This window comes from Dama dama, chromosome 13, assembly GCF_033118175.1.
Source record: "Dama dama isolate Ldn47 chromosome 13, ASM3311817v1, whole genome shotgun sequence".
NCBI lineage: Eukaryota > Metazoa > Chordata > Mammalia > Artiodactyla > Cervidae > Dama > Dama dama.
In genome coordinates this window covers 36,544,962-36,559,171 of record NC_083693.1, presented here as the reverse complement: position 1 = coordinate 36,559,171, position 14,210 = coordinate 36,544,962, and the positions used below count along the sequence as shown (strand labels likewise).

The 14,210-nt window shown below is 44.1% G+C and overlaps 1 protein-coding gene across 1 annotated transcript in view; it reads left to right on the top strand.

The window, feature by feature from the left end:
- Window positions 1-14,210, top strand: part of ENTREP2 (endosomal transmembrane epsin interactor 2) — a 235,219-nt gene that overhangs the window by 193,206 nt on the left and 27,803 nt on the right. The window contains exon 4 of the mRNA XM_061159101.1: window positions 7,360-7,494. Within this exon, the coding sequence (XP_061015084.1) occupies window positions 7,360-7,494 (135 nt within the window). The remainder of the gene's footprint in view (window positions 1-7,359; window positions 7,495-14,210) is intronic.

Genomic DNA, 14,210 nt, shown 5'->3' with positions numbered 1-14,210 from the left:
ATGTGGTGGTGACAAGCAGGGGAAGATTGACAGATGAGCCACGCAGGAGAGAGGCCGTTTCAGTTTTGTTTTTTAAAAAATACAATTAATTTTATTTTGGCCGTGCTGGGTCTTCGTTGCTGTGCGGGCTTTCTCTGGTTTCTGCGAACAGGGGCTGTTCTCTAGTTGCAGTGCGCAGGCTTGTCATTGCTGTGGTTGCTTTTGTTGCAGAGCACGGGCTCTAGGGCACAGCCTCAGTAGCTGTGGTGCATGGGCTTAGTTGCTCCATGGCGTGTGGGATCTTCCCAGACCAGGGATTGAACCCGTGTCTCCTACACTGGCAGGTGGACTCCTTACCACTGAGCCACCAGCGAAGCCCCTGGTTCATTTTCTAAACCACTATTTCCTGAGTTAATTTGGCCCCAGAACCTCATTTTAGTTCTTTATGATGTTTCTGTTATTCCAAACATCCTCACTTGGGTCTCTGCAGAACAGAAATGCTAAATGCGCCTTGTGTTCCTGTTAACTGTGTTCTGCCCTCTCTCCGCTTCTGTAGGCCAAGCAGGGCTCTGCATTGATTATAATGCTAACTAATGACTTCTCAGAGTCTGGCCCCCAAAACACACTTCTGCATCGTTAACAAAAGGCAGGGAGGAGATGAAGTCCCCACCCCCGCGGTCCAGCTGGCTCCAGGCCTCTCCTGTGGTGGGAACATCTCAAGACCAGCAGCCTCGTTTCCCTGATCAGCAGGGAGGCTGCTGTGAACATTCATAATTTATCAACTTCTGCTGCCCTTGAAAGTGTCATTTGAACAAAAAGATCTTGTAAAGACTCCTAGGATGGCAGAAATTGTTGCCATGTCCTATGGGGACAACTGGCTCCCTGACAGGAAGGTTACAATGGCCCCTTCAGATTCTCCACTTGTAGATTAGTGCTCTCTCTCCTATCTCTGTCTCTTTCTCTGCTTGTCTCTTTGTCCCTTTTGCTCTGCTTCTGTCTCTCTCTCTCTCCCCCCCTCTCTATCTCTCTCTTTCTGTCTCTCCCTGTCTGTCTCCGTCTGTCTCTTTGTCTCTGTCACTCTCTATCTCTATCTCTCTATCTCCCTGTCTCTGTCTGTCTCTGTCTTTCTCTCTGTCTCTCCCTGTCTCTGTCCCTCTCTATCTCTCTCTGTCTTTCTGTTTCTGTCTGTCTCTCTCTCCCTGTCTCTCTTGCAGCGGCACTAATGTGATGAAAAATGTAAAGTCTGTGCCCTCTGTTAGATTTATTATTCCACAAATAATTTGAGCATCTGTTGCAGAGACAACAGCTAAATTAGCAAACAGATAGACTGTGATGAAATCAAGACCAAAATAAAGGTGATATGTCTGATGATCTGAATAAAAAGCAGGTCCTAGTTTTCCCCGAAAGGTCAGGGAAGGTTTAAAAGCTTAATTGTATGCTTTTTATAATAAAAGTTCTGTCTTCGGGGAATTAGATATTGTTTGCCTTAGATGTTTTATACACACACACAATTTTAAAAAACACACAGAACCTTAGATCCTCAACAGACTTTGGGTTTTAAGGAAATTTTGTTAGTAGATGTTCCCCATTGATCCTGTGGTGCATGTTCTAAAGTGCAATGAGAACCAGAGAACAGAGCAGCGCTTTGCTGTCATCAGCAGCACGCCTGTGTTCCAGTGCACTTAATTATGTGCAAAGTGGGATTCAGAAACATTGGTCCACCATCACTGTCAAGCTTCCTTGACAGAGGAAAGCAGCATCATGAAAGCAATATGAGGACAAAAAATCTGTCAGTTTAAAGATGGAAATTTAAATTTTAATGAATTGGGAAGAACTCAAGGACTGATGCTGAAGCTGAAGCTCAAGTACTTTGGCCATCTGGTGCAAAGAGCCGAGTCATTGGAAAAGACCTTGATGCTGGGAAAAATTGAGGGCGGGAGGAGAAGGAGACGACAGAGGATAAGGTGGCTGGATGGCATCACTGACTCAATGGACACCAGTTTGAGCAAACTCCTGTAGAAAGTGAAGGACAGGGAAGCCTGGCGTTGCTGCAGTCAATGGAGTCACAAGGAGTCGGACATGACTTAGCAATTGAACAACAACAACGGAAGAACAAGCCTAGTGGGAACTTTCAGGGTCCTGGCCTGTTTGAAGCCACAGGTGCTGGAGGAAAACTGGTCAAACCCAGCCTTGAGGACCCCCACCCCGCTCAGTGTAAGGCTGGGCATGGCTGAAGCATCACACACATGGCCCCCTGGGCCTTCCCTTTCCACTGGGCCCTTTCTCCTCCCTGTCAGGCTGACGGGCCATAAATTAGGGGGGTGGGGGGCCAGGCTGGCTTTTCAATGCTGCAAAGAGATTCATGCAAAATCACCGCAGAGTTCTGTCATGTGAGTTCCAGTGACCCGAGCACGGAGGGACATCCTGAGATAAATCTGCCAGCCCCCACACACCGAGATGCGGAGGTCAGGGACCTCATCAGAAGGCTTCCAGAATTTGTCTCAGAATTAATCACAGCCTCAGTGAAGTAACGGAAGGACAAGATTAATGCCAGCGTCCATCCCCTGGGGTTGATAACGGGTCATTCGATGTGCTGAACCATCCTTCTCCCCGCCCCCCAAGCCCAGTCTCTCCTTTCTCCCTCCCCAGAAAGCTATGTAGCCATTTATGTTAGTAGCCTCCGTGTCAATGCCTAGGTGGGGCTGTGTTCATATGCAATCATTCCTCGAGGCTTTTGAGATGTGGGGACACAGGCTCGCTCAGGAGAGCCAGACTTTGTCCCGGTGCTAAGAGCTCAAGGACTCAGTGGAGCCCCAGGCACTGACTCCTGCTTGAGGGCTGTGCCAACTTCAGGGGGAGCTCAGGGCGTGTATGTTTCCATGGGAAGGAGAGAGGAAGACACCCGCTTGGTGCTTTCCTTGTGGCTTCATTTTAAATTTATTTATTTATTTATTTTTGGCTGCACTGGTTCTTTGTTGCTGCCTAGGCTTTCTCTAGTTTCAGCAAACAGAGGCTGCTCTCTAGTTGTGGTACGCAGGCTTCTTATTGCAGTGGCTTCTCTTGTTGGGGAGCACAGCTCTAGGGTGTGAATGGGCTTCAGTAGTTGTGACTTGTAAGCTTAGTTGTCCCAAAGGATGTGGGATTTTATTTCCCTCACCAGGGATTGAACCTGTGTCCCCTGATTCGCAGGCTGATTCTCAGCCACTGGACCACCAGGGAAGACCCTATAGCTTACTTTTATGGGTTGATTGGACTCTAAGCCAGAGCAGCTTTTGGAAGGATATTTGTCCTGTGTTCTTGGAGGCAGCTTACCTCCGCCCCGATATGTGCATCATTGGTGCTCAGCCAAGCTATTCCAACTAGACTTTTCTCTCCAGGTCTTGGAATCTTTACCAGAGTCACCGGTGGGTGAGGGAGACCAGGGACCTCAGTCCAGTTGAGCATCTGAAAGAGATGGCAACTATTTCAAGCCACCTAGATGTCCTCAGCTGAGTTTTATGTCTGTTAAGACATCCACTTCTCCGGTTATCATTCTTTCCCAATTTGGGGGCTTAATTATTGAATGGTTATTATTCCAAATAGTCTTTAAAACACTTTTGCACATCCACTCCCCTGGGACTCTGCTTGGACTCCAGAGTGGGTGAGTGCTCAGTCGTGTCCAACTCTTTGCGACCCCATGGACTGTAGTCCGCCAGGCTCTTCTGTCCATGAGATTCTTGAGGCAAGAATACTGCAGTGGGTTGCCATTTCCTTCTCCAGGGGATCTTCCCAACCCAGGGATCAAACCTGCATCTCCTGCATTGGCAGGCAGATTCTTTACCACTGAGCCATCTGTGTGTCTCTGGCAAGGACCAGCATTTCGGAGATGTCACATATTTCCACGTGGGAGCCAACTGTGCCCTCCACAGTTTCAGGCCATATGTATCAGTTCCAGTTCTGAGTTTCAAAGAAACAACTGGAGCTGTTATCCTTCTGAAGGAGTTATTATAGGACCCCCTAAAGGTCAGTCTCCAGGAAGACCAGAATTCAGATTTGGAGGCTACAAAGCCAGGAAAGGAGCAGTGTTCCAAACCACACTGAGGAGCTGCTATTGGGAGTGACCCTGTCATCAGCCCTGGGCTTGTGGCTGGCCAAGCTGACCATGGGCTCTGGACTCTGCCCCCAGAGTCCAGCTCCTGCCCTTCTGGAAGTTCATGTCTGCTACTTAAAGAGCTGGGCTGAAAATGGTTCAGTGCACGCCTCAAGCTCCCACTTAGAGTGCCCTGTAGATGTATCACGTCCCACGGGTGGAGCCTGGGACACCTACCTGCTCTCTCTCTGGAGTGCTGGCCAGGGAACCCTTTCTGGGAAAAGTGGAAGATGCACAAAAAGATTCTCCAGTCTGGGAGGAGGGCTCTGTAGTATGGGTGCCAGAGAGAATGACCCACATTTCCTGTACCTGAGTTTTTGCCATTTAATCACATTTTATACATAGCTTCACATAGGTCATTAAATTTCCATGTTTAATCTCTTGTCTTTTATTTGTTATCATTACTTTAAATAGAATATTTTTGCCATTTTTATTTTCAGTTGGTTGTTACTAGTATCATATTTGGGCTTCCTGGGGGACTCAGCTGATAAAGAATCTGTCTGCAATGCAGGAGCCCCCCCAGTTCAATTCCTGGGTTGGGAAGATCCCCTGGAGAAGGGATAGGCTACCCACTCCAGCATTCTTGGTCTTCCATGGTGACTCAGGTGGTAAAGAATCCACCTGCAATGCAGGAGACCTGGGTTTGATCTCTGGGTTGGGAAGATCCCCTGGAGGAGGGCATGGCAACCCACTCCAATATTCTTGCCTGGAGAATACCCATGAACAGAGGAGCCTGGTGGGCTATAGCCCATGGGGTCACAGAGAGTCAGACAGGACTGAGTGACTAAGCACAGCACAGTATCATATTTGTTATAACCAATGCAACAAATACTCTTTAGTGAAACAAGTAAAGTGTTTGTTAGATGGAAAAAGAGTAGAGTTGTGGATAGACTCATAAGCAGACTCAGAAAGTCGTGCCCTCATGGTTGTTGTTGTTGTAGTTTTTTTTTTTCAAGTTTTTCTTATCTTTATTTTTTTTCCCAATTATTTTTATTAGTTGGAGGCTAATTACTTTACAATATTGTAGTGGTTTTTGCCATACATTGACATGAATCAGCCATGGATTTACATGTGTTCCCCATCCTGAACCCCCCTCCCAGCTCCCTCCCCATCCCATCCCTCTGCGTCATCCCAGTGCACCAGCCCCGAGCACTTGTCTCACGCATCCAACCTGGACTGGCGATCTGTTTCTCACTTGATAATATACATGTTTCAATGCTGTTCTCTCAGATCATCCCACCCTCGCCTTCTCCCATAGAGTCCAAAAGTCTGTTCTATACATCTGTGTCTCTTTCCTCATGGTTGTTTAAATCACTTACATGGGGCATTTCTTCTGGATTTTTTTTTAACAAATACTCTTAATTCCCATCATTTTTAGTGTAGTCTCTTAGATTGTTTTTAGATATTCGATTGCCTTTGGAAAGACAGTTCTATCTTCTCCAGTATTTACACAGTTTGCAGTCATTTCTTATCTTTAAATTAGCAAGCGCTCCTAAAACAGTGCAGAATTGTGGCCATGGGTGTGGATAACTCTGTGTCATTCCTGATCTTAGTGGAACTGCCTTCATATTTCTCCAGTTAAAATGGTATTTGTGGGTTTCCATGGTGGTCCAGTGGTTAATCCACCTGACAGTGTAGGTGACAGAGGTTCGATCTCTGGTCCAGGAAGATCCCACATCTAAGACTATGTATCACAAGTACCAAACGAAGCCTATGCACAGCAACAAAGGCCCTGAGCAGCCCTTCCAAACAAATAAATAAATATTTTTTAAATGGTATTTGCTTTTGATATTTGCCGGGTAAAAGCCTTATCAGCTTTAAGTCATTTTCTCCTATTCTAAAAAGTGACTGAGAGTTTTTACCATGAATGCCTGCTAAATTTGAGGCACTGGTTGAGATCTATTTATAAGATCGTATGATTTTTCTCCTTTGATTTGTCCCTGAAACAGATTTTCTTGATTGATTTACCACTTTTCCAGAATCCTATTTCTAAAATGAAATTTGGATATTTTTCAGGGTAACCTAGGTTTTGGGAACAAGTAAATACATGATGTTTAACAGAACTAAGTTTTCCTCTCTCCCTTATGCTGCACGGCCAGCCAGGCCTGGGGCTGTAGCATTTAGAACGTACATACTGACCACTAAGGCTGCTAAGCTTCCAGCTTTTGGATGTATTTTTAGGAGATTCCTTCTGAGCACACAGCCAACCCTAGGGAAAGGGCAGGTGGAGACTGAGAAAGTGCTGAGAGCATTTCAGTACCTGCTTGCCACCATGCCTGAATTCCAAACCCTGGACTCTTTTGTTTTATGAATCTATAAATTCCCTTTCTTGTTTAAGGCATTTAGACTTGGGCTGTATAGTTTGCATTCAAGAGTACTTTTTAGTACAGCAGTGGAATATAATTCCTTTAATACTGCTTTGGGTTTAAGGAGCCACTGTTTTGCTTAGAATATTTTCATTTTTGAAAGGAGAAACTGACCTTTTGGTTTGTGGTAGGAGTGGGGAGCTTTTGTTTTTCCTTTTCAGAACTGTGGGTAAGGTGAAACTAGCTTTATAAGGTAACTGTGGTATTTTCTTCTTTGTCTCTTGCTCTGAAATTGTTTTAAAACATAGAAATTATCTTTTCATTAAAGGTCAGAACAAACTCAGCCTGAAATACCATTTTGGACTTTCTAATCTCTTTTATGGTTATTGATCTTTAGGTTTACTTATGGATTAGGTATCATAGCTTGTATTTTGCTAGGAAATTATCTGTGTCCTCTAGATTTTCAAATTTATGGCTCTAGAGTTACCCATATTCTTTTAATCTCTACTATGTAAGTCTCTTTAGTTGTGTCGGACTTTTTGCAACCCTATGGACTGTGGCCCACCAGGCTCCTCTGTCTATGGGATTCTTCAGGTAGGAATACTGGACTGGGTTGCCATTTCCTCCTCCAGGGGAATCTTCCTGACCCAGGGATCGAACATATGTTTCCTGCATTGGCAGGTGGGTTCTTTACCACTGCACCACCTGGGAAACCCTAACTTTATAGCTTAGGTTTCTTCAAATTTATTTTTTTATTAATTGCTTTTGAAAATAGGAATTTTAAGTAATTCCTAATGGTATTTCTGGTGGATTTTGTCTGTTAAAAATTCATCTTGACTTTATTATGTAAAGAAAATGAGATAGGATGCTTGTCCCATGTTCCTCATCATTAGGAACCACACACCAGGTTCTAACCTTGAGCTCCATCTGTGTTCCCCCGTCCAGATCAAGTTCGACAGTGTGGAGGTATGTGTCTGCTGCGAGACCCAGCACCAGGTGTCCGGCTGCAGCAACCTCGGGGAGACGCTGAAGCTGAACCCGCTGCGCGAGGACTGCAACGCCGTGCGACTGACCTTGAAGGTGATCCAGGCTTCACTTGCTCCCGCCTCCCACCCCATCCCTGAGATTTCTCCTGGGAAGATTCCTTTAACGGTGTTCCTTTCAGTTCTTGGTCCCTGCAGCTGAGCACATGCAACAGGGGACATCTTTCTGGAGAGCATTGTAAAGAGTTAGTGAAAGTCGCTCAGTCATGTCTGACTCTGTGCGACCCCATGGATTGTAGCCCACCAGGCTCCTCTGTCCATGGGATTCTTCAACAAGAATACTGGAGTGGGTTGCCATTTCCTCCTCCAGGGAATCTTCCTGACCCAGGGATCAAACCAAGTCTCCTGCATTGCAGGCAGATTCTTTACCATCTAGGCCACCAGGGAAGCCCCTTAAACAATTAGAAGTTTCCGCTTTAAAGGTTTTGTGTTTTGAATTTTCCATTTTCACCATTTCACTTTCTGCCTCCAAACTCTGTGAAGCACTGCTGAATGGTTGAAAGAGGCCGTCACAAATATTGATATGACACGTGTCACTGCTTTTCCAGTGTTTGATTTTATTGAACTCTAGTTGACTTACACTGTTGTGTTTAATTTCTGCTGTACAGCCAACTGATTTAGTTATAGGTATATTCTTTTTCATATTCTTTTCCATTATGGTTTATCATAGGATATTGAGTAGAGCTCCTCGTGCTATACAATAGGACTTTGTTGTTTATCCATCCTATATATAATAGTTTGCATCAGCTAATCCCAAACTCCCAATCCTTCCTCCTTCCCTTTGGCAACCACGAGTCTATTTTCTATGTCTGTGAATCAGTTTCTATGTCACAGATATGTTCATTTGTGCCATATTTTAGATTCCACGTATAAGTGATATCATTTGGTATTTGTCTTTCTCTTTCTGACTTACTTAGTATGATCATCTCTAGTTGCATCCATGTTGCTGCAAATGGCATTATTTCATTGTTTTTTATGGCTGAGCCAACATTTTTGCTATTATACCATCAGAGAACAGATGGGTACTTATTTTGCCTTTTTAAAGATAGTTGGAGCAAGAAATGTTACAGTTTCCCATGGAAGTCTATTCTTATGTACAGCATCTGATTTTTCTTTAATGGCATGGAAAATTGTTTATATTATTTCTTTCTTTTTCTCACTACAAGTTTTTCCTGCTCCTGAAAATCAAAATTGGCCACTTACACACGCATCTGAACAATGAACCCAATTCTTCTCCTCTTTTCCCTGAAACTAAACTGCTACACTTTTTCTGAAAAATAAGTCTACAGTGCAAGGAGCCCTTGATGGGTGGTACTATGGTGCATGCGCGCTAAGTGGCTTCAGTCATGTCTGACTCTGCGACCTCACAGACTGTAACCCACCAGGCTCCTCTGTCTATGGGATTTTCCAGGCAAGAATACTGGAGTGGGCTGCCATGCCCTCTTCCAGGGGATCTTCTCTACCCAGAAATCGAACCTGAGTCTCTTGGTGTCTCCTGCATTAGCAGGCAGGTTCTTTACCACTAGCGCTACAGTATATAATAGGGGCCCTGTAGTATGTGTGTGGGGGACGCAGTGTGTGAGGGTCTGGAGGCTCTGGAGGACCACCTAACACCTGGCGGGCACAGAGGGCAGTGTCACTGTCTGGAACAGGGGCCTGTGGTGGGTCCACTGTAGGTGACATTTCAGATGCCGGAAATGGTGACCAGTCGGTCAAGGGAGCTCTCTGTGAATTCCCATGCTCTGGGAAACTGGCTGACAAAAAGAGCAGTGGCCACAGAGAGAGAGGAGGTACCTGAAGCCCGATGTGGGAGGGACCTGGCCCCCAGCCCCTGCCCTGTGTCACAAGGAGTGTGGTCCCCGATTCTTCTTCCAGTCTGAAGAGGAATGTCTCTGGAGCCCGGAAGATGATGGCAGTGCTGCTTCTCTGGTCCCTCAGATTGTTCTCGGGGGTTTGGAGGCTCTGAAACCCCCTGCTCCCTGGGTCTCTTTGAAGCTTTCCCACCACGTCTAAACCCCAGATCACAGGGAGAATGCCACAGACAGAGGAGTCTGATGGGCTACAGTCCATGGGGTCACAAAGAGTCGGACATGACTAACTCTCTTTCACTTCCTAATAATGTCTAGGCTTTTGGAAGATTAAGTGACAAAATAAATGATAAAAAGATGTTTTGGTAGGTTAATGGTGGTCTTTGCCAAGTCAAATCCAACACAAGATTGTGACATATTTTCTGATCAATATTAACAGAAGTTTTAAAAGGTTACAAAAACTGGAATCATAACTGATGGAATATGACTCATCATGGGTTGATGTTATATCCATCCTAACTTTATTCTTTGCTATATCCCCAGTTATCATTACAGTTATATTATAATGATGTATTTCTAATTGAAAACAGAGGTAAAGATCTTTTTTTGTTTGTTTGCTTCAAGTACCTGGTTTAATTTATGGAGCTATAGTAAAACAAATTATCCAAAGAAACCTTATCAATGGATAAGGAAATAAAACTTTCCAGGAATCAATCAGTTATTGAGCTTATAAGCTTACTTCTCTTGAAGATTCTTTTCTTTGTCGCTAAGGAAGTTAAAGAAAAAAAAAAAAAAAAAACCCAGCAAGACAGTTTCCTAAAAACCTAGGGACCTGAAAAATAGACTGATTGTTTAATCTTGAGTATGTTTTTAACCATACTGAAGAAATAAAAATGCTCCTGAGAATAAGTGAACATTGATATTTTGTGACAGAGTGTGGAGGCCAACAAGTCTAGAATGGTCAGGGTGGGCAGCAGGCTGGACATCAGGGAAGAGCTGATGCTGCAGTTCACCCACAGGCAGAACCCCTTCTCCTGGTAGGGAGGGGTGGAGGGTCAAGCCTTCACCTGGATGAATGAGCCCCTCTCCATCACTCGGTGTTTCTCCAGTCCTCAGGCTAGGACAGCCCCCTGCAGTGGAAGCATGGAGTCCTAACCCTGAACCACCAGGGATGTCCTGACAGTGGACATTTTTAATGTCTAAAGCAACATGCTCGTCAAACACAGCTTCAAGATGCACCCCTCTTCCTCCCAGACCGCTGCCCTGGACCCTCCCCAAGTGGACACCCTGAAGCCATTGGCAGGGGATGTGCTGTGATATAGCTGATGAAAGTTATCTTTCTGTTAGCTGGGGGAGTGTGGGGGTGGAGGCTGCAGGGCTTGAGTACTGGGCCACATGGGTGGGCCCCTCACACGAGGACCCTCCAGCCTTCAGCACATTCAGATAAGGACCCACAGCAGGTGGACCCCAGCCCTCTGCCCTCGACTGTGGGATCTTTCGAGGCACCATGTCAGGGTCTGAGAAGAGGAGATCATGAAGAGGGCCGGCACCACACTGTTTGGTCTGGGGTGGTCCCAGGATGAATAATAATAGACCTGATGTTCACTCTACTCCCCAGACAAAACAAGGGGCTTCAGAGGAGCCCCATTGCCTTGAGTGGGGGGCAGAGAGCAGGTTATGGTTTTGCATACACAACCTGGAGGAGACAGCGCGGAGTCCACTCCCTGAGACCGGAGGTTGTATCTAAAGCACTTAGTTATCTTCAGGGCTCTGAATTAGCACCGATATGCTGCAGGGAAGAGGACATTAAGAGGAAAGTATGCAGGATGGGAAATGTTTCAATAATAATTGAATGACAAGGCCATTTGAAAGAACGTGTAAAACTGGCAGAAGGGAATGTGAAGGTAGAGAATTACTTGTAACAAAGGAGCCGGAAGTAATCCTGGGGTCATGGGTAGATTCTCTCCCTTGATCGTGGTGGTGGCTATGCAGGTGTGCACATGTGTCAAAACTCATTGGATTCTGTGTTTAAAATATGCTCACTCTGTCATTCGTCTGTCATACATCAGTACCTCAAGCTGTTAAATGTCCATGTGACAGATGAGTGGTGGGTGAAGAAAGACGTGAAAGCAAGACCAGAAAGATGGAGACAGGCCCGTGCAGGCGTTCAGAGATGCGTTTAGGGATCTGACTTCATTCAGAAATCAACACACACTGGTTATAGAAGCTCAAGGAATGGAGGAGATGACCATGGCTGAACTGAGCATAACTGTCTGGAGGGGCTTACTGTCCCCAGGCCCTTGCAGAGAAGCCCAAGATCAGAGGGGTCACAGGACAGAACCTTGACTGAGGGAGCAGAATTCCTGCCAGAGAGACAACTCAGTAGAGGAGTGATACCTAACAATGGTCTTTTACACTTGACCCCAATGTGGCTTTTCTGAGGGCCATCCTTTGTCACCTGCTTTGCACAGTCTTTTTATTTACTTATTTATTTATTATTTTTATTTTTTTGTTGAAGTATAGTTGATTTACCTGTGTGTGTTAGTCACTCAGTTGTGTCCAACTCTTTGCAACGCTATAGACTGTCGCCTGCAAGTCTCCTCTGCCCATGGAATTCTCTAGGCAAGAATACTCGAGTGGATTGCCATTCCCTTCTCCAGGGGATCATCCCAGCCCAGGGATCAAACCTGTGTCATTGGCAGGCAGATTCTGTACCACTGAGCCACCAGGGAAGCCTATTATAACAGTACTAGAATGATTAGTCATGCAGTCATCAGCCTGGGCTATGTCTTTTCAGCGGGCACACCTGCCAGGATGTAAAGAGGGTCCATCTTCCCTTTGACAAAACATCCCATTTCTCTACAAAGGGGTAACATTCTCATGGTGGAAGAGGTACCTTTGCTTCAGTCACATCCTTGCCAAGAGTTCTTGCCATAGATTCTTCTTGACTTGTCTTGTATTGTTAGTGTATTGGCCATTTGTGTTTCTCATCAGTGAATCACCTGTTTTGTCTGTCTTCCTGTTGGGTTCTCTGTTCTAAACAATGACCTTAGTCATAAAAATCTCATGCACTCTGGGACTTGTCATTCAGTTTTGTTCGGGATGTCATTTCGTTTCATTTTGGATGTCATTTTTCAGAGACAAGTTTTCAGTTTCAGTGCAGTCAGATTCATTTCCTGTTGGGAGTGTCTTTTCTATATTGCATTTAACAAATATTTTCCCATCCTGAGGTCAGACAAACTTCCTGGATTTTTTTCCCATAAGTTTTAAAACTTTGCTTTTCATGTTTAGTTCATTTATCCACCTGGGGCTTAGTTATGCATGTGGCATGAGATATGACCTAGTTTTGTTTTTCACTGATAGATCATCATCATCTGTTACAGCTCAGGTTAGTGGTCATTTAGTCATGTGGCTATATATTGAGTATCTGTATCTGAAGGCATTTATTTCTGGGGTCTCTTTTCTTCTGTGTTGGTGTACGGCTTGACTCAGTGTCAATAGCACATTATATTAAATGCTGTTTCTTTATTAAGCGTGTGTTTGGTAGGATCAGCCCCCTCTTTGTTCTTCTCAAAGTGATCTTGGCTCTTCTCTGTCCTTTGTGGACTCTCCCCTGGCTCTGCCTCCCCCTTACCCATTTCTCTCTCTGTCTTAGACACACAAAGCCATGCATTTGTAACTGCATTGTATTTTTAGGTTAGTTTTCTGAGAATGATCATTTTTGGTGTATCTTTCCATTTATTTATCCTTCTGTTGTGTTTTTCAAGAAAACTGGTATAATTTTTGTTTGATACATTCCTAGATGTCATATAGTTTTGTCCAACTACAGGAAAGGTAGAGTTTTTTGAAGTACATTTTCTGATTTTAAAATGTTTGTATAGAGAAACGCATTTACTTCTGTTCATTGATCATGCGTCCAGTTACTGATAATTCCATTTACTCTGACAGTTTGCCCATAGATTGCTTGGGGTTTTCTATTTAGTGGGTTACTTTATCTGGGAATAACGGCAGTATGCTTCTTCCTTTCCAGTCTTTACATTGCTTATTGATTTTTCTTCATTTTCCCTATCTTCCCGAACTGGCAAGGACTCTTCAGCACAGTATTGAATAGGGCTTGAGCCAGACATCTTGTTTTCTTCCTGATTTATTTTACTTTATTTTTATTGAGGTGTAGTTTATTTACAGTGTTGTGTGATGTAAATTACAATGTTGTGTACAATGTAGTTTCAAGTGTGCAGCAAAGTGACTCAAATTCTTTCAACCACTATAGGTTATTACAAGATGTTGAGTATAGTTTCCTGTGCTATACATTAGGTCCTTGTTGTTTATCTGTTTTATTCCTTCCTGATTTCAAAGGAAATGTATTCAATAATTAGGGATAATGTTTATTGAAATTTTCTGGGACTAAATAGTATTTTCCAGGTTTAGGGAATCCCATTTTATTACTCTTTTGCTTAGAATTTACCATTAAAGAGTTTTAAACTTTAGCACGAATACTACATCTATTGAGATGTGTGTATGCTATAATTTATGTGTATTTATATATTTGTATATACATACACATATGTGTATGTACAAATACATGCATGCATATTTAATAGATGCAGCATTTGCTAAAATTTTACTCTTTAATATATATTTAATTTAATATATAAATATATATGTATATGTACCCACAGGCTTCCAGGTGCAGTGGTAAAGAATTCACCTGCCAATGCAGGAGACTCTAGTTCAACCCCTGGGTCAGGAAGATCCCTTGGAGAAGGAAACAGCAGTTCCAGTATTCTTGCCTGGAGAATTCCATGGACAGAGGAACCTAGTGGGCTACAGTCCATGGGGTCAAAAAGAGTCAGACACGACTGAGCCAGCACAAGTTTTATGTTTTATGTGGTTCCAAGGATTCTCTCATTTTCATTATGATTCACTTTTTAATCCCTGAGTCATT